Source organism: Pogoniulus pusillus, chromosome 7 (genome assembly GCF_015220805.1).
Source record: "Pogoniulus pusillus isolate bPogPus1 chromosome 7, bPogPus1.pri, whole genome shotgun sequence".
Classification (NCBI taxonomy): Eukaryota; Metazoa; Chordata; class Aves; order Piciformes; family Lybiidae; genus Pogoniulus; species Pogoniulus pusillus.
In genome coordinates, this window is record NC_087270.1 from 26971974 (window position 1) to 26996428 (window position 24455).

At 54.2% G+C, this 24455-nt stretch overlaps 1 protein-coding gene across 1 annotated transcript; it reads right to left on the reverse strand.

Moving 5' to 3' along the window:
• Positions 1 to 573: 573 nt before the first annotated feature.
• Positions 574 to 24443, reverse strand: CPSF3 (cleavage and polyadenylation specific factor 3). The gene is made up of 18 exons (XM_064146343.1): positions 24305 to 24443; positions 21619 to 21682; positions 20959 to 21056; positions 20467 to 20595; positions 19362 to 19539; positions 17990 to 18079; positions 16870 to 17020; positions 12645 to 12820; positions 11408 to 11566; positions 10382 to 10528; positions 8615 to 8767; positions 8160 to 8268; positions 7270 to 7368; positions 6157 to 6251; positions 4442 to 4529; positions 3475 to 3544; positions 2469 to 2565; positions 574 to 751 (listed from the first exon to the last, which is right to left on the reverse strand). The coding sequence occupies exons 1-18, from the start codon at positions 24373 to 24375 to the stop codon at positions 650 to 652; spliced, it is 2076 nt and encodes a 691-aa protein (XP_064002413.1). The 5' UTR covers positions 24376 to 24443; the 3' UTR covers positions 574 to 649.
• Between the last annotated feature and the right edge of the window lie 12 nt (positions 24444 to 24455).

Sequence of the window (24455 nt, forward strand, 5' to 3'; positions counted from 1 at the left end):
CCTCACCAGTGCTGGGTGCAGGAGGGCAAACCCTGCCCTGCTCCTGCTGGCCACATCAAGGCTGTTCCAGAGGGCACTGTGCTGTAAACTCTCACTTCAGCAGAACAAAAGGCTGTAAGAAGACACTGAGGACATAAAGAATTAGAGAAACCAGAGCTTGGTAACAGGAGAATCTTCTCAGCAGACTGTGCAGATGTAAAACTGTTGCAGTGTATGCTCCTGGTGAACCAGAGTCACATAATGTTTTGGTTTGGAGTTGCTCTCCAAGAGCACCCAGTCCAACACCAACCCAGCACCCCCCTGGCCACTAATGCAGACAGCTGTAGAACACCTGCAAGGATGGGCACTGTACCACCTTCACTAAGCCATCAGATCTTGGCCCTGTGTGTAGAGTGGCTGTTGCACGCCAGGGGAAAGCAGCCGGCTTGGGGAGGACTCTGCAGTTACCAGCTGTGAACTGAAGCAGCTGGGGCCAGGGGAGCAGCGGTGTGTGTACAAGAGGAAGGCACTCTGGAGAACATTTGCTCTCTGGGGAGGTGTTTCAGTGTGATTCACTGCCTGGCTGACTCTGACTAAGCAAGAGAAAAAGCATTTATTACTTTTACAAAGCAGCCCAAGGGTGGTGGAGGTGTCCTGGGTGGCCTTGGGGTCAGCACACGGGGCTGAGGGCATCGTAGAGCCTCTGTGCAGCCAGCTCCACCATCTCACGCAGGGACTCATCGTCCTCGCTTCCCGGCTCGCAGTCCACCGTCTGGGGAGAGAAAAGGCAGCCCTGTGGGCACACCTGGCACTGCCCTGGCATCAGGGCAGGAGTGCCCCTGAGGGAGGAGGGAAAAGCAGCCATGCATAGCTCTTGGAACCGTGGTTTGAAAGGGTCTGGCAGCACCTGAAGGAGCTCAGAGGGAACTTGCCAAGCCCTGCTGAGTAATGTGAAGCTTCATCTCCAGCTTCAGGGTTGATTAATCCTTCGTACCCAAACTGCTGTGGAGAGCTCAGTGAGCTCTGCAGCTCAGATTCCAACTCAAACCATGCCAAGGGGCAGCCCTCAGAGATTGAATTTCCTTTGTGATTCACCTGCACTGTGAAATCCCTGCACTCAGAGGCTCCACCCTGCTGTGCCCACACCATCAGGAGACATTCACAGCAAGAGGAAATCCCAGAGGCTCACTTCCTGCAGAATGATTTGGGTTTAGTGACAAGTGCCCACCCCAAAGGTGCCACTGGATGAGTGCTGAAACTAGTGCTCTGGTTGCTCCGTCTCAGGAACAAAGGCAGCACCTGCTGCCCTCCTTCTAGGCTCTAGGACTCAACCTTCTCCCATTCACTATCAACTTGAACTCTTCCCAACAAGTCATCCCTTTCCACCACAAAGCTCCTGGGGAAGTCAAAAAGGCCTCTGAAAGAGCACACACAGGGTGAATGCCACCCACACACACAGGGTGAATGTCACCCACACACACACAGGGTGAATGCCACCCACACACACACAGGGTGAATGCCACCTCACAAGGCTCTGCAACTAGCCCAGACTGCCCATGGCCCCATCCCACCTGGCCTTGAGCACCTCCAGGCAAAGGGCATCTTAGGATGGGTTGGGTTAGAAGGGATGTTGAAGATCACTTAGTGGCATAGCCCATGGCAGGGGGCTTGGAACTAGGTGATCTTCAACTTTCCATTAGCCAAGTTGCTCAAGGCCTCATCCAGTGTGGCCATGAGCACCTCCAGGCAGGGGCATCCACAGCCTCCCTGGGCAGCCTATGCCAGTGTCTCCCCACCCTCACTGTCTAGAAACTCTTCCTCATCTCCAGTCTCAGTCTCCTCTCTCCCATCTTAAAAGCTGTGTTCTGGTGCAGTGTGACTGCATCTGTCCCACACCCAGTGCCAGCATGTTTTAAAGCAACAGAACCTGTGTGGTAAGCTGGGTGAGCTCAGCCTGCAGGCTGCATCTCCATTTTCCTCAGGAAGGCTGTGTCTGGAGCGCTGCATTTTACCATCTGAAGAGGGCTACAGGCAGGCTGGGGAGGGGCTGTGGGGATGGGACAGGACAGGGGCAATGGTTTGGAACTGGAGCAGGGCAGAGTTAGGTTGGAAATCAGGAGAAGTTCTGCACAGTGAGGGTGGGGAGAGACTGGCACAGGCTGCCCAGGGAGGTGGTTGAGGCCCCATCTCTGGAGACACTGATGGTCAGCCTGGATGTGTCCCTGTGCAGCCTGATCCAGCTAGAGGTGTCTCTGCTGGCTGCAGGGGGTTGGGCAAGATGCCCTTGGAAGGTGCCTTGCAGCCCAATGCAACCAGTGGATCAGCTGAGGGCAAGGTCCATGAAATGAATGGAAGCTGCAGAGGCTCGGGATGCTCTGCTGGCAGTCCTCCCTCATCTCCTTGGCAGGTGGGCAGGCAGCACTGTACCCTGGCTGGGAGGCCCAGCTGTGCCAGAGGAGCCCCCAGAGCCAGAGCTCTGCTGTCCTTACCCGTGTGTCCAGAGAGATGTTTGCAGTCTTCCCATCCACTGTGATGCACAGCACGGAGCCATTCTTGGAGCTCACACAGTCTTCTCCAAACATATCCCTGCAACAAAGGCCTCCTCAGATGTGGCCACATCAAACTGCCTTCTCCCTTCCTATTCACTTCAGGGCCCCAAAGGCATCCTGCCAGCAGAGTGTCTCCTTTCAGCAGCTATGATTTAGCCCAACCACCAAGTGAATGCTGGTGAGTGATGGTCCCAGGTCAGTAAGCATTTTACTGGCATAAATCTTAGCAGGGACACCTCTCAGCTAGGCTCAGCTGCTCAAGGCCTCAGCCAGCCTGGCCTGCAACACCCCCAGCAAAGAGGCAGCCACAGCCTCCCTGGGTAGACTGTGACAGACTCTCACCACCCTCACACTCGACATTTTGCTCAGCTCCAGTCTCACCCTACTCTGCCTCAGCTCCAAACCATTCCCCCTTGGTCTGTCTCAGACCCCCTCAGCACAAGTCCCTCTGCAGCCTTCCTGCAGGATCCCTTCAGGCACTGGCAGGCAGCTCTGAGGTCCCCACCCCTCTTCTCTCCAGGCTGCATCCCCCCAGCTCCCTCAGCCTGTGCTCACAGCAGAGCTGCTCCAGCCCTGCCATCATCTTTGTGGCCACCTCTGTACTGTCTCCAGCAGCTCTGTGTCCTCCTGCTGCTGGGGACAGTGGCACTGGGGTCGGGATTGGAGCTGAGGTCTGAGCAAAGCAGAGTCCAGGGGCAGAATCCCCTCTCCTGCCCTGCTGCCCACACTGCTCTGACTGCAGCCAGCACACAGCTGCCTTAGGGCTGCAGGAGGGCACTGCTGGCTGCTGGGCAGCTGCTCAGCACCCAACACCCCTAAGGTTCTTTCTTCAGAGGTGCTCCCAATCTCCTTTGCAACCAGCCTGGATGTGTGCCTGGGGCTGGCCCGACCCAGATTTCTCTGCTGCTCTGCTCATTTCATCTCAGAGACAGAGATGCCAACTCACTGAAGCATGATCTCCATTCTCTTCCTGTACACATCCATGTCGACCTTCTTGGAAACTTTCTGTACTGCAGCTGTGGAAGAAGGAAGAGCAAAGAAAGCAGAGTCATGTTGTGATTCTCTGACTTCACTTTCACGCAGCCAGGAAAGTTGCCTAATCCATACCTCTTGGTTCCTAACTCCCTGTAAAAGCAACCCAAACATGACCAGTTTATAACACAACTGCATGAAAAGCAGATGGGGCAGGACAGAAATGTTACCTTCCCTGTACTCACCTTTCAACACACAAAACTTTGCAACCCTAATTCCCTTTTGAATCCTCCTTCTATTGTTAAAGCTCTCCCATTTCCTTTCCTTAAAGGTGAAAACAGTCTGTGTCCAGGGATTTGTTCTAATCCCTCCACTTCATGGGGAGGAAACATCACAGCATGGAGGCTGGGGGCATGCAGGGAATAAAGGGACAGCAAACATAAGCAGTAGAGGCCACAAAAGTGATCCAGGGCTGGAGCAGCTCTGCTGTGAGCACAGGCTGAGGGAGTTGGGGGGTGCAGACTGCAGAAGAGAAGGCTCCAGGGGAACCTCAGAGCTGCTTGAAGGGATCCTGCAGGGAGGCTGCAGAGGGACTTGTGCTGAGGGGAGCTGAGGCAGGCCAAGGGGGAATGGTTTGGAGCTGAGGCAGAGCAGGGTTAGAGTGGAGCTGAGCAAGAAGTTGTTGAGTGTGAGGGTGGTGAGAGTTTGGCCTAGGCACAGGGAAGCTGTGGCTGCCTCCTGCCTGGGGGTGTTGCAGGCCACACTGGATGAGGCCTTGGGCAGCTGAGAGATGTCCCTGCCCACAGCAGAGGGTTAGAACTGGATGATCATTAAGGTCCCTTCCAACCCAACCCACTGTGTGCTTCTGTCCCTCTCCGGTTGCTGTGTAGATAAAGAGAGCAGCAGGGGCTGAGCTGAGGAGGCAGCCCCACAGTGCCTACCTTTCTGTATTTTGGGATTGGACTGCACTTCCAGGATGACTGTTGTGACAGTGTCTGCATACATGTCATTGGCAGGGTTGGCCACCCACTGCAAGAGAGGAGAGCAGAGAGTGGTGGAGAGCACAGAGTGAAGCAGCTGAGCCCATCCTGGGCTGGGGGGAGAGCCCAGGGGATGCTCGCTGCATCCTCCTGCTGCTTTGCTCTGAACTCTGGGGCTGGCTGCACAGCTCACACCAAATCATTACTTTTACCTTGTATTGACCTAGCTACTTTTTGAATTTGCTTTTATTTATTTGACTCTTTAGTTAATTTTTTAATTTCTTTCTATTATTTTACCTGTTAATTGCCTTTTTGTTCTTTTTCTTGACCTAACTTTTGCCTTTCACTTTCCCCATGCATCTTTATTGGCATTTCTGACCTTTAAATTGCCTTTTTGTTCTTTTATGACCTAACTTTTGCCTTTCACTTTCCCCATGCATCTTTATTGGGCTTTTTTTACCTGTTAATTGCCTTTTTGTTCTTTTTCTTGACCTAGCTATTGCCTTTCACTTTTCCCATGCATCTTTATTGTCCTTCTTTACCTTTTAATTGCCTTTTTGTTAGTTCTCTTGACCTAACTTTTGCCTTTTACTTTTCCCATGCATCATTACTGTTCTTTTTTACCTTCTAGTTGCCTTTTTGTTCTTTTTCTTGACCTAACTTTTGCCTTTTACTTTTCCCATGCATCATTACTGTTCTTTTTTACCTTCTAGTTGCCTTTTTGTTCTTTTTCTTGACCTAACTTTTGCCTTTTACTTTCCCCATGCATCATTACTGTTCTTTTTTACCTTTTAATTGCCTTTTTGTTAATTTCCTCTATTTAACTTTTGCATTTTACTTTTTCCACCCACTTTTAAAGAAAACTTTCTAATTGACATTTTCCTTTTCATTTGCACCAAACTAAGACTTTTACCTTGGCATATCCAAGTAACTTCACACAAATGGCTCAAGCTGTTGAGTGTTTCTCAATGTATTTATAACACAGTTATCAATTACTGTTTCAGTGTTAATAAATCAAATACTCTGTATTACTCTCTGGGGGAAAGGAGGGCAACACAATTTCACATCATTTCCAACCACTGTATGTTAAAGGGGCACTGAAGCTGCCCCTCTTGACTCCTCCTGAGGCATGGCCAACAAGAGAAACCAGCAGCGGTCAAAGGAACCAAGAGAGGTGCAGAGCTCAAAGAGAACTTTGTTGTAGCTTTCATCCTACTCAGCATCCATCAGAAAACTGCTTCAGTTCAGCATGGCAGCTGTGTGAGAGGAGGGACAGGATGAGAGGGAATGGATTGAGGCTTGAGGAGGACAGATTGAGATTGGAGGAAGAAATTCTTGACAGTGAGGGTGGGGAGAGACTGGCACAGATTGTGGCTGCCCTGAGCAACCAGGGCTAACGGAAGGTTAAAGATCATCTAGTTCCAAGCCCCCTGCCATGGGCTGTGATCTTCAACATTCCTTCTAGCCCAACCCATCCCAGGATGCCTCCTCCCTGGAGGTGCTCAAGGCCAGGCTGGATGAGGCCTTGAGCAGCCTGTGCTGGTGGAGGTGTCCCTGCCCATGGCAGGGGGTTGGAACTGGATGCTCTTTGAGGTCCCTTCCAACCCAACCCATTCCATGAATCTCAAAGATACTCTTTTGCAGAGGAAAATTCTTCCTCCCCCAGCAGTGCTCACCTCAAGGACCACCATGCCAGGCTCCTGGATCACAGTGATGGCTTTGAAGACCTTCAGGGCTGGTTTTTGCTGGATTTCTATTTCTTCCACATCCCCTAAGGAGGGACAGCAGATGGTTAGCAAGAGTAAAATGAAAAGCAAGAGTGTCTTAAGTCACTGCCTGTGTGGGCACAGAGCTTAAAGCATCTCAAGTGCTGAGCCCAGTCTTCACTCGTGGGTTCTGATTAGAGAAGCTAATAACTTCCTGTGTTTTAGATCTGGGAAGGAATCCTGCAGACTGTGTGCCTTAAACTGGGACAGGAGCTGCCCCTAGCCTTTAAGCCAGCTAAAGAAGAGCACTAAGGGTGTCATCAGTAGCAGATACAAACAGCTTCTGTCTCAGAGGCTAACACAGGAAGGACATGGACCTGCTGGAGAGGGTCCAGAAGGCCACCAAGGTGATCAGAGGGCTGGAAAACCTTCCCTATAGGCACAGGCTGGGAGAGTTGGGGCTGTTCAGCCTGGAGAAGGCTCCAGGGAGACCTTAGAGCTGCATTTCAATAGCTGAAGTGGGACTACAGGCAGGCTGGGGAGGGGCTGTGGGGATGGGACAGGGGCAATGGTTTGGGACTGGAACAGGGCAGAGTTAGGTTGGACATCAGGAGAGGCTCTGCACAGTGAGGGTGGGGAGAGACTGGCACAGGCTGCCCAGGGAGGTGGTTGAGGCCCCATCCCTGGAGACATTCAAGGTCAGCCTGGATGTGTCCCTGTGCAGCTAGCTCCAGCCAGAGGTGTCCCTGTGACTGCAGGGTTGAGCCCTTGGAGGGTCCCTTCCAACCCAGGGCAACCTGTGACTCTGAAATCCTTTCTGGGAAGGCCAGAAGGGGCTGTCTGTCACCAAGGAGTACAGAGCTCATGTGTTTAATATCAGGGCAGCACTTCCCATGCTGTCTTGGGGCTGCAAACCAAGATGAATTCACAACTGTTGCACCAGAGTGGCTACAGCACTCACCTCAGGGGCTGACAGGAGACAAGGATTGGCCTGGGCACTGTGTTCCTGCATGCTGATCACAACCCCCAGCAGAATGCCCCCCCAGAGAGATGTGCCATGGCCATGCCCTTCCAAATACACACCTGTGAGTCTCTGCAGCTGGTAAGAGAGCAGGTTGAAAGGGCCTGTGTAGGGAATGGCCTGGGTCTGCGTCACTGTGCTCATTGCCAGGTCTGTGTAATCTGAAAGCACAGAGAGCAGAGGACCCCTTGGAATTCCCTGCCTGAAAGCCAGGGAACACTGCAGGTGGCCCTGATGCACGGCAGAGAGGGGACTGGAAGGGCAATCTGCAAAGAGGAGGGTGCAGCACCTGCTGTGAGGTCAGTACTGCTATTAGTGGCTAAGAAAGCAGTAGCACTTTGTTGTTCTGCCACACCCATCAGAGGGAAACGATGCTCCAGGACAGCAGAACTGCTTCCTCCCAAGCCATCCTCACCTCACATCTCATTATTCCTCTCCTGTGAGATCAGCTTCTTCACTACTACACAGCACAGCAGTAAACACACAAATATGTTCACTGTGCTGAAGCTTTTCCCACTGAGGAGCTCCTTCCAGAAGCCTGTGGCCATGGCAGCTGGGAAAGGGCTTGGTGGCCATGGTGATGCTGGGCTGATGGTTGGTCAGGATGACCTGGAAGGGCTTTTCCAACCCAAACTCTTCTGTGACTCTATGATCCTGGGACAGTTTTTCAACTGCCCAAGGCACTCTTCTCTTGTATCCACATCCATGAGGAGGAAGAAGTTTGAGGTTACAGGAAGAAAAGTGGAATTTTGCTGCTTTTCTTTGACAGGGTGGATTGGAAAGTTCAATGGATGCTGAGCTCAGCACTTTGCCTTGCTTCTCTTGACAGCAGCTCAGAGCTTTCAGACAAAACTAACCCAGAATGTTCACTAATTGCTCCTCAAAGACAAAATTCCAGACCTCCCCCCAGTACTCCTGATGAAAAGAAGGTTCAATCACTGCCTGTACTTACTGGAGAGGTCACAGGGAGAAAGGATGTGATAGTTAAAGTTCCTTTTAACCAGGATGCCAGAAATTCTCTGCCCTTGCTCTGGTTTTTTATCAGCTAAGGATCCCATCACCTGGAAAGGAAAAGCTGGAGGTGAAGCTCCAGTTCTCAGCAACATGGAGGTACTGAGCAACCAGGGCTGGTGGAAGGTTGAAGATCATCTAGTTCCAAGCCCCCTGCCATGGGCACAGCCCATGGCAGGGGGCTTGGAACTAGATGATCTTCAACATCCCTTCCAACTCAAAGCATCCCCTGAATCCCTGAAAACCAAGCCCCAGCTCCACCACTAAGTGCAGCACATTCCCAGGCTCAAACCCTTGGCAAACAAACCCAACCCAGAACCAGTTAAAAAAAAAAAAGGAAGGTAAGAAAACTTTTTGTTTGATTTTTTTGGTTTGTTTTCTTTTGGTTTTTAATACCTTGGCAAGTTTTTCTCCCCTGAAGTTGAGTGTCACAGCTTCAGTGTTCCTGGGGTTGTGAACCTCTATGTGGACTTCATCGTTGTCCTCATACTCCCGGATCAAGGCGGCCTTCAGCCTGGCCATTTCGTTCTGCTCGCCATGGACTAAGATCTGCAAGAGGCACAATTTGCCTTTGAACAGGAATTCTCTGCCCAGCCAGACATGCTGAGTAAGCAAATTATCCCAGCAAGCTGCCCCTGCCTACCTCATCTTTACTGAAATGTCATTTCCTGAGCTCACAACAGGCAGCAGTAGCTCATCAGAGTGTCGGAGTTCTGGGTCTTGGGAATTCCCTGCCTTATTCCAAGGGCAGGAGCAGCTCTGCTGTGAGCACAGGCTGAAGGAGCTGAGGGGTGCAGCCTGCAGAGGAGAAGGCTGCCCTGCCTGCTGGCACCAAAGCACTCACAGATTCTTTCAGCACTTGGATCTGTGAAGCTGCTGAGTCTGTCAGACACCTGCCTGGTTTGTTTTCCAGTCTCTTTAGCCCTGTTCCTACTGTGAGACCCAACCTCAAATACTGAATCCAGCTCTGGTGTCCCAGTCGTGAGAAGGACATGGAACTGTTGGGAGCAAGGCAAGGAGAGAGGGCAGTGGTACTTTGAGAAAGGCCAGGAGAGAGCCACAAGGATAATGCCAGGGTTGGAGCAGCTCTGCTGTGAGCACAGGCTGAGGGAGCTGGGAGGGTGCAACTCAGAGCTGCCTGCCAGTGCCTGAAGGGATCCTGCAGGAAGGCTGCAGAGGGACTTGTGCTGAGGGGGTCTGAGACAGGCCAAGGGGGAATGGTTTGGAGCCGACACAGAGCAGGGTTAGACACTCTGAGCAAGACGTTGTTTGGTGTGAGGGAGGTGAGAGTCTGGCACAGGTTGCCCAGGGAGGCTGTGACTGCCTCCTGCCTGGGGGTGTTGCAGGCCAGGCTGGCTGAGGCCTTGGGCAGCTGAGTCTAGCTGAGAGGTGTCCCTGGGCATGGTGGGGAGGTTGGAGCAGAGGAGCTCTCAGGTCCCTGCCAACCTGAGCCCCTCTGGAAGTCACAGGTCTGCATTTCACAGCCCTCAGTATTAGCAGACAGATGCCAACGAGCAGAATGCCTCAGAGAGATTCCACTTAGCTTCCCAATTCTGTTATGAGAGGGAAAGCTTCATTCCAGCAGCAGCATGCAGTTAACTTTCCATTTCTGTAGGGAAACATCACAAACCTGCTATGCAGAGAGGATCTCTGCACACCTCTTGCTAAAGCCAAGGTCAAGCCTCTTTTCTTCTGCTAGGATTTGTCTTCTTTCCTATCTGCTGCACACAGTCTCAGCTCTATGCCTCCACTGTCATTTTCTGCTCCTCCACACCTCTGCTCCCTGGCACTTCCTCATGCTCTTCCCTGCATTTTGCTACCTGATACACACCTTTTATCAGTGGGTCCTTGTTAACCTGGGGCAAACACCAGGGAATTAGTCCAATCCCAGTCTCCTCCACTTGATGTTGTCCTATACTCTATCCTGTGCACCACCCTGCTAGGACAGGTTCACGACCACACCACCTTCTGGGGAACCATCCCCAGCAATCTCACATGCAGGCAGTCAAAGGGAAGTCAGCATCTTTGCTTTGCTAAGATAACATGGCCAAAAAGGCTTCAAATCTCCACTTCTGGTAATTCAAAGCATTAAGTGTGCAGGCTACTGCTGGCCACCAGGGCCTGCCTTCATGACTCCAGACTTGCTGCAGCCCAGGCACTAACCACGTGTGGAGGCTTGAGGGCCCGGATGAACTCGCTGGTCTGTTGGTAGTCTGTGTGAGCAGAGAAGGAGATGTAATCCACAGACATCTTCAGGGGCAGCTTCTGCCCTGACATGGTGGTGATCTCCTCAGGTTCAGACATGATGTGCTGGAAAAGAAGAGCATTTGCAATGAAACACTGGAGGCCCCCAGCCACGTTTGCCTTTCAAAGAGCAGTGGCACAGTGCTGGCAGCCTGCTAAAACATGAAGAGCTGGACAGAAACCTCTGCCAAGTGCTCAGGCCTGCACAGCCCACAGCAGGGCAGCTTCAGCACACCTGCAGTGTATTCCTCTTGCAGATACATCTCACGTGAGCAGTAGGGCTCTAGACACTGTGTGACTCCTGCCTCCAGAGGCAGAGCTGGCAGCTCTGGACTCTTTTCAGCTGCTCTGGGCTGCTCGACTTTGGAAGGAAGGATTTCATGCTCTCAAGTGTGCCATGCCACAACACATGCAAGGCAGCTTGATCCCTTTCTCTGAAGGCTTCCAACTTCGGTAAGACCTGACCTGAGGTTCAGACTAACCTTGAGCAAGCCTGGACTAGGGGCAGGTGGCCCTGCCCATGGCTGGGGGCTGGAGCTAGATGATCTTTAAAGTCCCTTCCAACCCAACCCCCTCTATGATTCCATTCCTCCAGACTCAGGGCTAGGGCTTTCATGGCAAACAGCTCAATGGAAGAGGGGGCTGAAGAAGAAGAAAAGCATCAGTCACTAGACAGTGATCCTTGTGGTCCCTTCCAACCCTGACTGATTCACTTTCTCTGACAGGATAAAGAGATCCTAGGAAAGGTTCTCTGCATAACATCACTGGCAGTGGTCAGAGGCAGTGTTCTGCTAAGGCTCACTAGTGTCAGCCCAGAGCAATTGGCTTAGAACAGAACCCTGCATGCCTGGCAACAACCTCCTCAGGACACGCAACCAAAGGCAGCTGCTCATGGCCAAACTTCTGCCAAGGGAAGACAGGAAGTGGCAGAGCAGCAGAGCTCACCTTGGCAAGGGTTCCTTCCACACAGTAGCCTGCTATGATGACTCCATTTCTCTTGTCTGTGCACCAGCTCTCAAACAACTCCCTGGAGAGGCCACTCTGCATCATCCCTGGGGAGGCCATCACCACACTTGGGCCAATGTCATCGAAGTGATCCATGCTCTGAGGGGACAAACAGCAACAGCCCCCTGTGAGCACTGCTCAAAGGCTGCCTGCAGCTCTGCGTGCCCTGTGCTCACCACATCCTCACAGCAAGCTCCTCCTGCTGCTGCCTTCAAGGAGCAAACACCAAGCACAGGGAAAGTGGAGAAAAAGTTGAAGCATAAGCTGCCAGTACTGGGGCTCAGTGCTGGGCCAGTTCTGGTTTCTTTATCAATCATCTGGGTGAGGGAACTCAGGCACCCACAGTGAGTTTGCAGATGGCACTGAGCTGCGTGGCAGTGCTGATTAGCTCTGCCAGAGGAATCTGGCCAGGCTGGAGCCATGGGCAGAAGCCAGCGAGGTGAGGTTCAACAAGGCCAAGGGCTGGGTCCTGCCCTTGGGTCACACCAACCCCATGCAGGATCCAGGATGGGGAAGAGTGGTTGGAAAGTGCCCAGCAGAGAAAGCCCTGTGGGTGCTGGAGGACAGCAGCTGGAGATGAGCCAGGGGGTGCCCAGGTGGGCAAGGAGGGCACCAGCAGCCTGGCCTGGATCAGCACTGGTGTGGGCAGCAGGAGCAGGGCAGGGAATTGACTCCCTGTCCAGCTCTGGTGAGGCCACAGCTTGAGTGCTGGGGTGAGGTTTGGGCACCAAAGTTGGGGAAGGGTTTGGAAAGCAGGGCTGGGGAGAAGCAGCTGAGGGAACTGGGGGGGTTTGGTGTGGAGAAGGGGAGGCTGAGGGCAGAGCTCATTGCTCTCTACAGCTCCCTGAGAGGGGACTGCAGTGAGGGGGGGTTGGGCTCTGCTCCCTAGGCTCAGGTGATAGCAGGAGAGGGAATGGCCTGGAATGGTGTCAGCCAGGGAGGCGGTGGAGTCCCCATGCCTGGAGGTGTTCCAGGCCCGTAGGACCATGGTTTACAGGCCACAGTGGTGCTGGGTTGGCGTTGGCCTGGGTGACCTCAGAGGCCTTTGCTACGATTCTCCACCTGGGCTAACAGGTAGGTCAGATGTAAGCCTGTACCCAAGTGCTGCAGCAGGACTGCAGCATGCACAGAGCTGAGCTCCTGTGTCAGCCTCACCTTGGTGTGAGGCCAGGCTCACCTTGAGGTTGCTGATGTGCTTGAAGACAAAAGGGTTGTTGATGTTGATCTGCTTGCGGATTTTGTCGTTCATGGCGTTGACGTAGGTCTGGTACACAGCCATGCACTTCTTGGCCAGCGACGAGGCGTAGTAGATGGGGATGTCGTGCAGCTCAGGGTGGTTCTGCCAGTACTCATCTGGGAACAGCCAGCACAGCAATGACACCCAGCGGCAGCGCAATCCGCCTAGCGGCAGCACAGCCACCACCTTCTCCCCCCTCGGCAGTGCTCACATTCCCTGCCCTGCCCTGCCCTGTGCTTCTGCCCTGCCCGGCACAGTGCTTCTGCCCTGCCCAGAACACCCAGCACTGTACCTCCGCCCTGGCCAGCATGGTGCTTCTGCCCTGCCCGGTACACCCAGCACGGTGCTTCTGCCCTGCCCAGCAGACCCAGCACAGTGCCTCTGCCCTGGCCAGCATGGTGCTTCTGCCCTGCCCCGCACACCCAGCACGGTGCCTCTGCCCTGCCCCGCACACCCAGCACGGTGCCTCTGCCCTGCCCCGCACACCCAGCACGGCGCCTCTGCCCTGCCCCGCACACCCAGCACGGCGCCTCTGCCCTGCCCAGCACGGCGCCTCTGCCCTGCCCAGCACGGCGCCTCTGCCCTGCCCAGCACGGCGCCTCTGCCCTGCAAAGCACAGGGAATCACCACCACAGACAGTTTTTATCTCACCTCTTCTACTGCAGCACAAGAAACTGAAGCAATCACTGACTAGAAATCAGGCTCTGGCCAGCCTGGTCTAGTGTGAGGTGTCCCTGCCCTGTGGCAGGGGGGTTGGAACTAGATGATGCTTGTGGTCCCTTCCAACCCTGACTGATTCTATGATTCTAAAACCATAGCCAACAACACCTACAAGCACAGAGAAGCAGAGCAGCACTATAGAGATCAACCTCAGGTGTTTTTAGCAAGTCAAACTCCAATCCATCAGCACCTTCAGGCAGTGTATCAGCACAGAGCCAGCCAAGCACCACCACCACCACCACACTGCAGCTGAAACGTCTCTGCCAAGTGCTAAGCACCTGGAGAACAAACCCTTGGAGCTCAAGCAGTGAAGGGATCACCCCAGGCACTGAGCCTCACGTTTTGGGATCACTGACAGTGATATTTAACAAGCTGAAGTGCTTTAGGCAAAGGCAGGCAGCAAAAGCTAACCACAGCCTCTTCTGCCACAGCAGCCAGCAGCTTCACTGAACACAAAGAGGAGACTGGAATGGAGCAGTGCAAACAAACAACTTACTCTTCCCACTTCTGCTACTCTCAAACATCTTCATAGGTGAGGAACAATTATCCAGACCCAGAGCTAGGCTCTTCTGGTTGTATTTATGCAGTTAAGATGATGTAACTTTAAGCTCTCTGACTTGCAGAAGGTGCCAGAGGCTCACTCACTGCCACAACTCAAGGTGGAAGCAGCCAATGAAAGAGAACCAACAGAAGGACTTAGCTTGGCTATGGCAAGAAACTTGTTGGCTGGAAGGGTCCTCCCAGCCTGGCACAGGCTACCCAGGGAGGTGGCTGAATGCCCATCCCTGGAAGTGTTTCCCAGAGGCATAGCTGTGGTGCTGAGGGCTCAGCCCCAGGCTGGGCAGAGTTAGAGCATGGTTGGACTAGAGAAGCTTCAAAGGCTTTTCCAACCCAACCCAAACCATGCCATAATTCTATGAAGCTTCAAAGGCTTTTCCAACCCAAACCATTCCTTGATTCTATGAAGCTTCAAAGGCTTTTCCAACCCAAACCATTCCTTGATTCTATGAAGCTTCAAAGGCTTTTCCAACCCAAACCACTCCTTGATTCTATGAAGCTCCAAAGGCTTTTCCAACCCAAACCATGCCATGATTCTGTGAATAACATGAAAGGAAGACCCTGCCCATGGGGCAGCTATAGAGGTATGGAGTGACACAGCTCACACTGCTTCCTCACACCAGGGAATCTCTGGTCCAGTGGCAGCAAGCAAGCAGGACAATCTGCCCAGCTCTAAAGGAATGTCAGGAGAGTCACTTTGGAACACCTACAGTGACCCCAACACCTTGTTTCATCCAGAACAGGGTGGAAGATTTTGCTCAGCTTGTCCACTAATGTACAGAACAAATTATTCCAGCAAGGAAAACAGTCAATGCCAACATGCCAAAAATCAGTAGTTTTTTCTCCAAAATGCAACAAGAAGATTTTTTTTTCTTCTTCTTCCTCCTCACTGACCCTCAGGATGAAGACAAACCTGTGCTGAACAGGTTGCCCAGGGAGGCTATGGATGCCTCCTGCCTGGAGGTGTTCAAGGCCAGGCTGAATGAGGCCTTGAGCAACTTGGGCTAATGGAAGGTTGAAGATCATCTAGTTCCAAGCCCCCTGCCATGGGCTGTGCAGAGAATTCCTCCCCTGGGTGTGTGAACTGAAGGCCTCTGGCCCCCAACTTGCCTTCTTCAGCTGTGCACTTTGAACACAACAGCTTCTGTGCTTGCCTACATTTTGATCTGTAGGAACAGTCTCCACCTGCTGAGCCACTGCCTCATCAAGATGCCAAAGCCAAGCTCTTAGGACTGTTGTGGTAGGCCTGACAGGCCAAAAATAGGCTTATGCATGTCCTGGCTTGCCCAGGCATGTTTTTCTGCTCTCCATCTTCTGTTTTGGGGAGAGGCAAACATGGGAAAGAGGACAAAGAACCTGGAGCCACTGAGCCTAAGGACTCTGCCCTGCCTAGACTTGTTTATATCCTGTGGTAAACAAGGTACACACCCTTAGCTTGTGCAAGGCCTATGCTCTTCCCACGTGTTTGGGTAAAGCAAACCCCTGGCTTCACCTAGTATGGTCAAGCTTGGCTAACTGCCATTCTGATCGGCTATTCTGTGCCCAAAGGCCCATTGGTCTCAGGCTGCACTGATAAAAGAGTTTAGCAGGTAGCACATTGTATTTGTGCCTGCTGCTGTTGCTTACTGCTTCAGTGCATCTTGAACTGCCTGGAAACTCCACCAGGGGCAGCCTGACGTCCTGCCGACACTGCCCATGGCAAGGCATCCTGCCTGCACCTGAAAGGCTCCTGCCAGGACAGGAAGGCCTGCAGATACACAGCTCAGACAGAGGAGCCAAAAGGTAAGACTGTCTGCCTCCTTTCCCAGCACCCTGTGAAGGCTGGGAAGAATAGCAGAATCAATCAGGTTCACCCCTAAGCCTGCTCCCCAGCTTCAGGGGTGAATGTTTTAACTGCAAAGCTTCAGAAGTGACTTCTGAGAGGTGAGGACAGCCTAGTGAGGGCAGCTCACGCTGCAGAAAGGGATGGAGGAGCACATGGAGGAGCTCAGATCTGTGATGCAGTGCTGGATTAGGTGGCACAGAGTCACAGAACTGTCTGGGTTGGAACAGCCCTCCAAGATCATCATAGAATCAACCAGGCTGGAAGACCTCCAAGCTCATCCAGCCCAACCTAGCACCCAGCCCTATCCAGTCAACCAGACCATGGCACTAAGTGCCCCAGCCAGGCTTGGCTTCAACACCTCCAGGCATGGGCACTCCACCACCTCCCTGGGCAGCCCATTCCAATGCCAATCACTCTCTCTGCCAGGAACTTCCTCCTAACATCCAGCCTGAACCTACCCTGGCACAGCTTGAGACTGTGTCCCCTTGTTCTGTTGCTGGGTGCCTGGCAGCAGAGCCCAACCCCACCTGGCTACAGCCTCCCTTCAGGGAGCTGTAGAGAGCAATGAGGTCTGCCCTGAGCCTCTTCTTCTGCAGGCCAAACACCCCCAGCTCCCTCAGCCTCTCCTCACAGGGCTGTGCTCCAGGCCCCTCCCCAGCCTTGCTGCCCTGCTCTCGACACCTTCCAGCACCTCAACAGCTCTCTTCAATTGAGGAGCCCACAACTGGACACAGCACTCAAGGGGTGGCCTGAGCAGTGTTGAGCGCAGGGGCACAAGAACCTCCCTTGTCCTGCTGCCCACACTGCTCCTGAGCCAGGCCAGTTTGCCATTGTCTCTCCTGCCCACCTGGGCACACTGCTGGCTCATGTTCTGCTCCTCTCTCCCAGCACCCCCAGCTCCATCTCTGCCTGCCTGCTCTCAGCCACTCTGTCCCCAGCCTGTAGTGCTGCCTGGGGTTGTTGTGGGCATGTAACCAACGCTGCCGAGTGCTGTAGCTGAGAGCAGATGGCAACACCCTGCTGTGACCTGTGTGCTTTGCTAAGAGCTGGGAAAGTCCATACCTAAGATCAGAAGCAGTTCCTGAGCTCGACCCAGGGCAAAGACAGGGATGAGGCCCCGGCCTCCCCTGTTGACGATGTCGTGCACGGTGTTGCAGAACCTGGCCTCGCGCTCCTCCCGCTTCTCGTGGATGTGGGTGCCATAGGTGGACTCCTGGGCACACAGAACCACACATCAGAGGCACTGACACAGCCTGCCCCTGCCCCTCTGAGCCCAGGGAAATGCAGACAGACTGGTGAGGAGGGGAGGGGGAAAGGGTCTGGAGAAGCTGAGGGAGCTGGGGTGGGTTTGGTGAGGGGAAGAGGGGGCTGAAGGCAGAGCTCGTTGCTGTCCGCAGCTCCCCAAGAGGAGGCTGCAGTCAGCTGGGGCTGGGCTCTGCTGCCTGGGAACAAGTGACAGGAAGGGGAAACGCCCTCAGGTTGTGCCAGGGAAGGGTTAAGTTGGAGACAGGAAACATGTCCTTGTTTCAGGAGTGGTCAAGGACTGGTATAGGCTGCCCAGGGGGGGTGGTGGAGTCCCCATCCCTAGAGGTCTTCTAGCACTGTGTGGCCATGGCACTTGGGGCCATGGATTGGTGGCCATGGTGGTGCTGGGCTGGTGTGGGACTGGCTGATCTCAGAGGCTTTTTCCAACCCAAACCATTCTGTGATTCTATGAAAGAACAAAACCACCCTCAAATTCCCATCATCACCTCCACTAAGATAAATGACCAACATTTCCCCTCTCCAACACCCTCCCAGGAGTTTGGATGTCTTCCTGTTAGGAAGGGACCTTAAAGATCATCCTGGTCGAGCCCCTGCCATGGGCAGGGACACCTCCCACCAGCCCAAGTTGCTCAAGACCTCATGCAGCCTGGCCTTGGACACCTCCTGAGAGGGAGCATCCTAGGATGGGTTGGGTTAGAAGGGATGCTGAAGATCATCACAGCCCACGGCAGGGGGCTTGGATCTAGGTGTTCTTCAATCTTCCATTAGCCCTGGTTGCTCAAGGCCTCATCTAGCCTGGCCTTCAACACCTCCAGGTAGGGGACATCCACAACCTCCCTGGGCAGCCTGCCCCAGAGTCTCCCCACCCTCACTGTAAGGCATTGCTAACCTAAGGAAACAACTCTGTGGGACTCACAATGATGAGAATATCAGGTTTAATGTTGGGGATCTCAGCTGCCATCAGATGTCTGTCTTCCTGTCTCGAGAAATCTCCTGTGTACAAAAGCTGTTGGGGGACAAAGAGAAGCAGCTGCTGTGGTTACAGGGCCTGACCAGGGCTGTGGCAGAGCAGTGGTGCTGTTAAGGGAGGGTGGCTGTAGGGCATTTGTGATGACAAGGTCACTTGTGCCTAACTGAGACACTGTGAGGTGAGCAGGGCTGGGTCAGCAGTGCCAGGACACAAACACTTTCTGCACAGCTCCACCACCAGCAGGCAAACAGCCATTAGGATATGGTGCTGTGCAGCCACTTCTGGCTCTCTACTTCTTTCAAACTTTCCTCTTATTTTTAGCTCTCAGTCATTATAAACCATGAGCAGAGTCCTGCAAGGCAGCAAGGCTCAGGGCCACCTCCTCTCTTCCCTCTTCAAGGCTGCATGAAACTTCTCTTGGGTGATTGTCCTGCTGAACTCCAGCCCAGGAGATCAGTTTCCCACACCTGGTTCTGACATGGTGCTGCCTGTGATCTCCTGATGACTTTTAGGCACAGAGAGATGCAACAATTGTCACCCTTCTGCTTTAGGGATCTGAGCACCAGAGCGTTGAGCAGAATGGAACTGCTCCACTTTGGCAGATGCCCTTTGACTCCAATCACAAACCCAAACATCTGCTGGGAGGTTTCACTGCCATGCTGCTCCCAGCAGACTGCCTCAGCTGTCAGCTTCCTCTGAGCAGACCAGCAAGGAGAGCTTCTCCTGCTTCCAAGCCTCCTGTAAAACCCAAACATCCCATCTGGATCAGTACACACCACTTGATACTTCAAATCAGTGAGAAAATGATGTGTTCTAAGCCAAGGCACTCACCTTCCCCTGACTCCAAGCCTGTTGCACAGCTCCAGCCACAGTAGATGGGCTTCACAGACACCAACAATGACTGCCTGGACTGATTGCAGCTTTATGACAAAGAGAGAGCACCTTCACACTAGTTCTTGCCACCCTACACATGGCTGCCCAGGCTGGTTTCAGCTCTCAGTGCCAAGAGAGTACCTTCACACCAGCTGTTGTCACCCTGCACATGGCTGCTCCCAGCTCCTGTCTGCCTAGGCTGGTTTCAGCTTCCCAGTGCCAAGAGAGCACCTTCACAGCAGCTACTGCCACCCTGCATGTGGATGTCCAGGCTAGTTTCATCTCTCAGTGTCAAGAGTACCTTCACACCAGCTATTGCCATCCTGCAGCACCCAGCTCATGTCTGCCCAGGCTGGTTTCAGCTTTCAGTGCCAAGAGAGTACCTTCACACCAGCTACTGCCACCCTGCCCAGGCTGGTTTCAGCTTTCAGTGCCAAAAGAGTACCTTCACACCAGCTATTTCAATCATGAACATGGCTGCTCCCAGGACGTGGCCTGCATGGTAGCACCAGAACTTGATTCCTGCCACCTCTTTCACTTCATGGAAGTTGATGGTCTCGATCTTGTCCATGCTCTCCTCCAGGTCTGTCTCTGTGTACAGCATGTCATCTGCTGAGATGTTGCTGGGTGGAAGGGAAAGGGCTACAGATCAGCTCAGCAGCACAGGGAACAGTTGGAGGAAACACTGCCTGGATGGTTCCCCACTGACAGCAAGAGGTCAGCAACACCAAGCCTGAGCAGCAGCAAGCCAGCCCAGGTGCCCCAACATAGCAGTCAAAGCTTTTTTCTTCTCACAGCATCACAGAGGAGACCTCTGCAGATCCAACTCCCTGCCAGAGCAGGCAGCAGCCCCCTCCATGCAGGACCTGTTCTGTGTCCTTCTGAAAGCATCAACAGCTACACTTGATCCCCAGAGGTCCCTTCCAACCCCTACCTCTCTGCGACTCACAGCCCCTGGGCAGGGTCCTCAGAACCCAACCTGAGCCACACTTCTCCAGCAGCCCAGGACAAAGGACTCACAAGAAGTCTGCCTGCCAGGTTCCTGAGCCCAGCCAGAACCTGCTGAGCTGAGCTAAGCTCAGGCCCACTGCATTAATTTGTCCAGTAGCAGAAGAAAACCAAGAGGTAAGAAGCCCCACCCAAGGGCATGTAACAGAGCACCCTCTTGTATTTGCTATTTAACCTGCCCCTGGCCTGAAGTGGGATTGGGATTTTTTCAGGCCTTAAAATTCACTACTTCTGTGAAGCTTAGGGAGTAACAGATACTAAAATGCACAAGAACAAAAGTGTGCCTTAAGAGACACGAATGGAGAAAGGGAAAGTGATAAAGGTCTGAATAAAGCAAAGAGAAGGAATGAAAGGCAAGAAGAATCATTCAGTTTTGCTGTGGATAGGACACCAAGACACACATCATGCAGGGGCAGGGAGAGGATTCCTTACTCCTAACTCCTGGCCAGAACACTTGTGGCAACATCTCCAGCCTGAAGTCTCCTACTGAGTGTGCAGGTGACAGAACTCATGAGTGGGAGAGGCAGCCCAGGGCAGCTTACCTGACTTTGACATAGTCTGAGAGGAGCCATCTGTAAATAGCTTTTGTGGCATGAGTCATAAACGTCCTTCCTTTAAAACTTGTCTTCTGCAGAAACCATGGCAGAGCCCCACAGTGATCTAAGTGGAAACTTGAGACAGAGAGATGCAGTGAACACACACACCACACCAATTTACTTCTCTTCTGGTTCCCTGCTCCACTGAATTTACACCAGGAAAATGCAGGAGCCAAATTTCTATCCTCCAGGACCAGAAGTGTGACCCCAGGAAATTCTCCATTCATGACAAAGATTTTTTTTCCCCCCTCTACATCATTCTGTTAATTTGCAGATTAAATTTAGAGAGGGAGAAGAACATAGACCAGAAACACAACTCACCACTAAACCACCCAATGAATGCCTAAACTGCCACCCACACAGCCACCTGCTCTCAGCCTCTCTTCACCTGCAGGTCAGCACAACCTTAGTGTGATTTTTCTCCTGGGTGCAACTTACTGACTGATGAGGAGGAGGTCGATCTCAGCAGGATCTATCAAATCAATGTAAGGAAGAGCATCCATTCCTTCCAGGCCAGGATGGATTCCACAGTCAAGCTGAAAAAGGAAAGAGAAAGCTTTTCACAGGACATCTGAAGAACGATAGAATGAGCTGGGCTGGAAGGGACCCTGAAGACCATTGAGTTCCATGGGCTCTGCCTCAGAGCAGGGGGCTTGGAATTAGATGATCCCCAAGCTCCTACTAGCCCAAGTTGCTCAAGACCTCATCCAACCTGGCCTTGAACACCTCCAGGGTGGGGGCAACCACAAAAACAGTTTTGGCTTCCAACACTGCTTTTAGCATCAGCTGTCACATCCCAGGCCTCTCAGTGACTTGTGACCAGCTTCCCAACGATCCCAGCCTTTGCCATTTTTATCTACACAAGTGTTCATTCTAACAACTGAACCCAGCATGGGCAGCTGCTTTCAAAGCCACCACCTGCAAAGGCAGAGGAGATGTCTGTGCTGGGAGTCGACTACTCACACGACTGCTGTTGGCCAACATTTCACCAGCAGGTGTAACTTGCAGAACCCAGACATGGAGAGGCTAAGTTTAACCCAAACCACCTTTTGGCTCACAGTAAGAGGGTGCACACATACACACTCATGCCATAATTACCATTATCTTCCTTCCCTTAAACTCCAGAATGATGCAGGACCTTCCTACTTCTTGACCAGCACCACTGCAGAAAGAGGTCAAAGCCAGCAAAATTAATCAGAGGGCACCAAAGGTGGGGCAGGGTCTGGAGAGCAGGGCTGGGGAGGAGCAGCTGAGGGAGCTGGGGGGCGTTGGTGTGGAGCAGAGGAGGCTGAGGGCAGAGCTCATTGCTCTCTACAGCTCCCTGAGAGGAGGCTGCAGTGAGGGGGGGTTGGGCTCTGCTACCTAGGCTCAGGTGAGAGAAGGAGATGAAATGGCCTGGGATGGTGCCAGGGGAGGGTTAGGTTGGAGAGGAAGAAAAATGTCTTTGGTGCAAGAGTGGTCAGGGACTGTCAGAGGCTGCCCAGGGAGGTGGTGGAGTCCCCTGGAGGTGTTCCATGTGTTCATAGTGGTGCTGGGTTGGTGTGGCACTGGCTGATCTCAGAGGCCTTTTCCAGTCCAACCCACTCTATGACTCCATGACAATTAAGCCACACCAGAGAGCTGCAGCTGTCTGTTGGATGCCTTTGGTGGGATTCTCTGCCTGTGTGGTACTAAGAGCTGCAGGTCCTTCTAAGCTAAGACATTTGGAGTAACTCTGGAGTCATGTTTAGCTCCATGGGAACCAGACCCTGGGCACTGGAGTGGAAAGAAAATCCAGCTGTTTGGGGAAGTGATTTTGGTCTCTTCTGGTTTCCATTGCATGTCTGTGCACTCAGCTGTCAAAATCCTGAGGCAGTCACTTTGGTTGGAAGAGCCCTTCAAGATCACCAAGTGTGACCATTACCTAACTTGGTCAAGTCTGGCCCCACACTGCCTGTGTGCAACACACATTTGTTGCACGTCTCCTGCAGGAAAAGTTCACTCCAGTAACAAACTGCCTTGGGCTGAAGAAGCCTGAAATAGCTTCCTCGAGTTGTCCAGAAGGCAACTCCGGCAACGCTACCAGAAACACCTTCTCACTGCACTGCTGCTCTCTTCACCCAACTTACAGCGCTGCACAATGCTGCCCGAGTGCAAAAGGTAGTTCTGCAGCTCAGACCAGGCTTCTGCAGGGCACAAGAGCAGGGCACAGCCTTCTGACAGGGCACAGCCCCTCCAAGGCGGTACTGCCCTCCTGACAGGGCACAGCCCCTCCAAGGGGACACTGCCCTCCTGACAGGGCACAGCCCCTCCAAGGCGGTACTGCCCTCCTGACAGGGCACAGCCCCTCCAAGGGGACACTGCCCTCCTGACAGGGCACAGCCCCTCCAAGGGGACACTGCCCTCCTGACAGGGCACAGCCCCTCCAAGGCGGTACTGCCCTCCTGACAGGGCACAGCCCCTCCAAGGCGGTACTGCCCTCCTGACAGGGCACAGCCCCTCCAAGGAGACACTGCCCTCCTGACAGGGCACAGCCCCTCCAAGGAGACACTGCCCTCCTGACAGGGCACAGCCCCTCCAAGGCGGTACTGCCCTCCTGACAGGGCACAGCCCCTCCAAGGAGACACTGCCCTCCTGACAGGGCACAGCCCCTCCAAGGAGACACTGCCCTCCTGACAGGGCACAGCCCCTCCAAGGGGGCACTGCCCTTCTGACAGGGCACAGCCCTCCTGACAGGGCACAGCCCCTCCAACGGGGACACTGCCCTCCTGACAGGGCACAGCCCCTCCAAGGCGGTACTGCCCTCCTGACAGGGCACAGCCCCTCCAACGGGGCACTGCCCTTCTGACAGGGCACAGCCCCTCCCAGGGGACACTGCCCTCCTGACAGGGCACAGCCCCTCCAAGGGGACACTGCCCTCCTGACAGGGCACAGCCCCTCCAAGGGGACACTGCCCTCCTGACAGGGCACAGCCCTCCTGACAGGGCACAGCCCCTCCAACGGGGCACTGCCCTTCTGACAGGGCACAGCCCCTCCAAGGGGACACTGCCCTCCTGACAGGGCACAGCCCCTCCAACCCAGCACCACAGCTGCCATCCCAGCACGGCCAAGGATGGAAGGGACCTCTGGGGATCAGAAAAGCCTTCCAAGGTCATCCAGCCCATCCACCAACCCAGCACCATCATGGCCCCCGGCGCCATGGCCACACGGCTCTGGAACACCTCCAGGCATGAGGACTCCATCCCCTCCCTGGGCAGCCTGTGCCAATCCCTGATCGCTCTCGCACCAAAGTCAGTTTTCCTCCTCTCTGACCCACTCCTCCCCTGGTACACCTTGGGGCCATGCCCATGCAGCCCCAACTCCTCTGCCCAAGCAGGGGCACCCACAGCAGCCTGCCCAGGATGCCAGCGTCCAAGCGGGTTTGGAATCTCTCCAGAGCAGACTCCACCACCTCCCTGGGCAGCCGGGGCCAGGCCTCCAGCACCCTCACCCCGAAGCTTCTCCTCACGCCTAAGCGGAGCCTCCCGTGGCCCGCAGGCCGCCTGCTCGCTGCGAATCCCAGCCGCGAAACAGAGCAGCCGGGCTGGGGGGGAGGCCCAGGCCTCCGCCGCCGCCCCCCGGAGCGCCCCGGGCACGCTGCCACCGCCCCTGCCGGGACAACGCAGCAGGGGCCCAGGGGAGCCGCCGGCCCCCGGCACCTCCTCCGCACAGCTCGGGGCTCCTGGCCCAGCCCAGCCCAGCCCCGCCGCCCTGCCCCCGGCCCCGCCGCCTCCCACAGGGCCCAGGCGCGGGGCGCGGCGCTCACAGGGGCCGGATCAGCAGCTGGTCGCTCTCCTCCGCCGGGATCAGCGCCTCCGCTTTGCGCTTGGCCGCCATGGCGCCCTCCGGCGCGGCGCGGCGCTGCCCGACTCGCTGCCGCTGCCGCCCGCCTCGGTGCCGCTGCCGCCCGCCTCGCT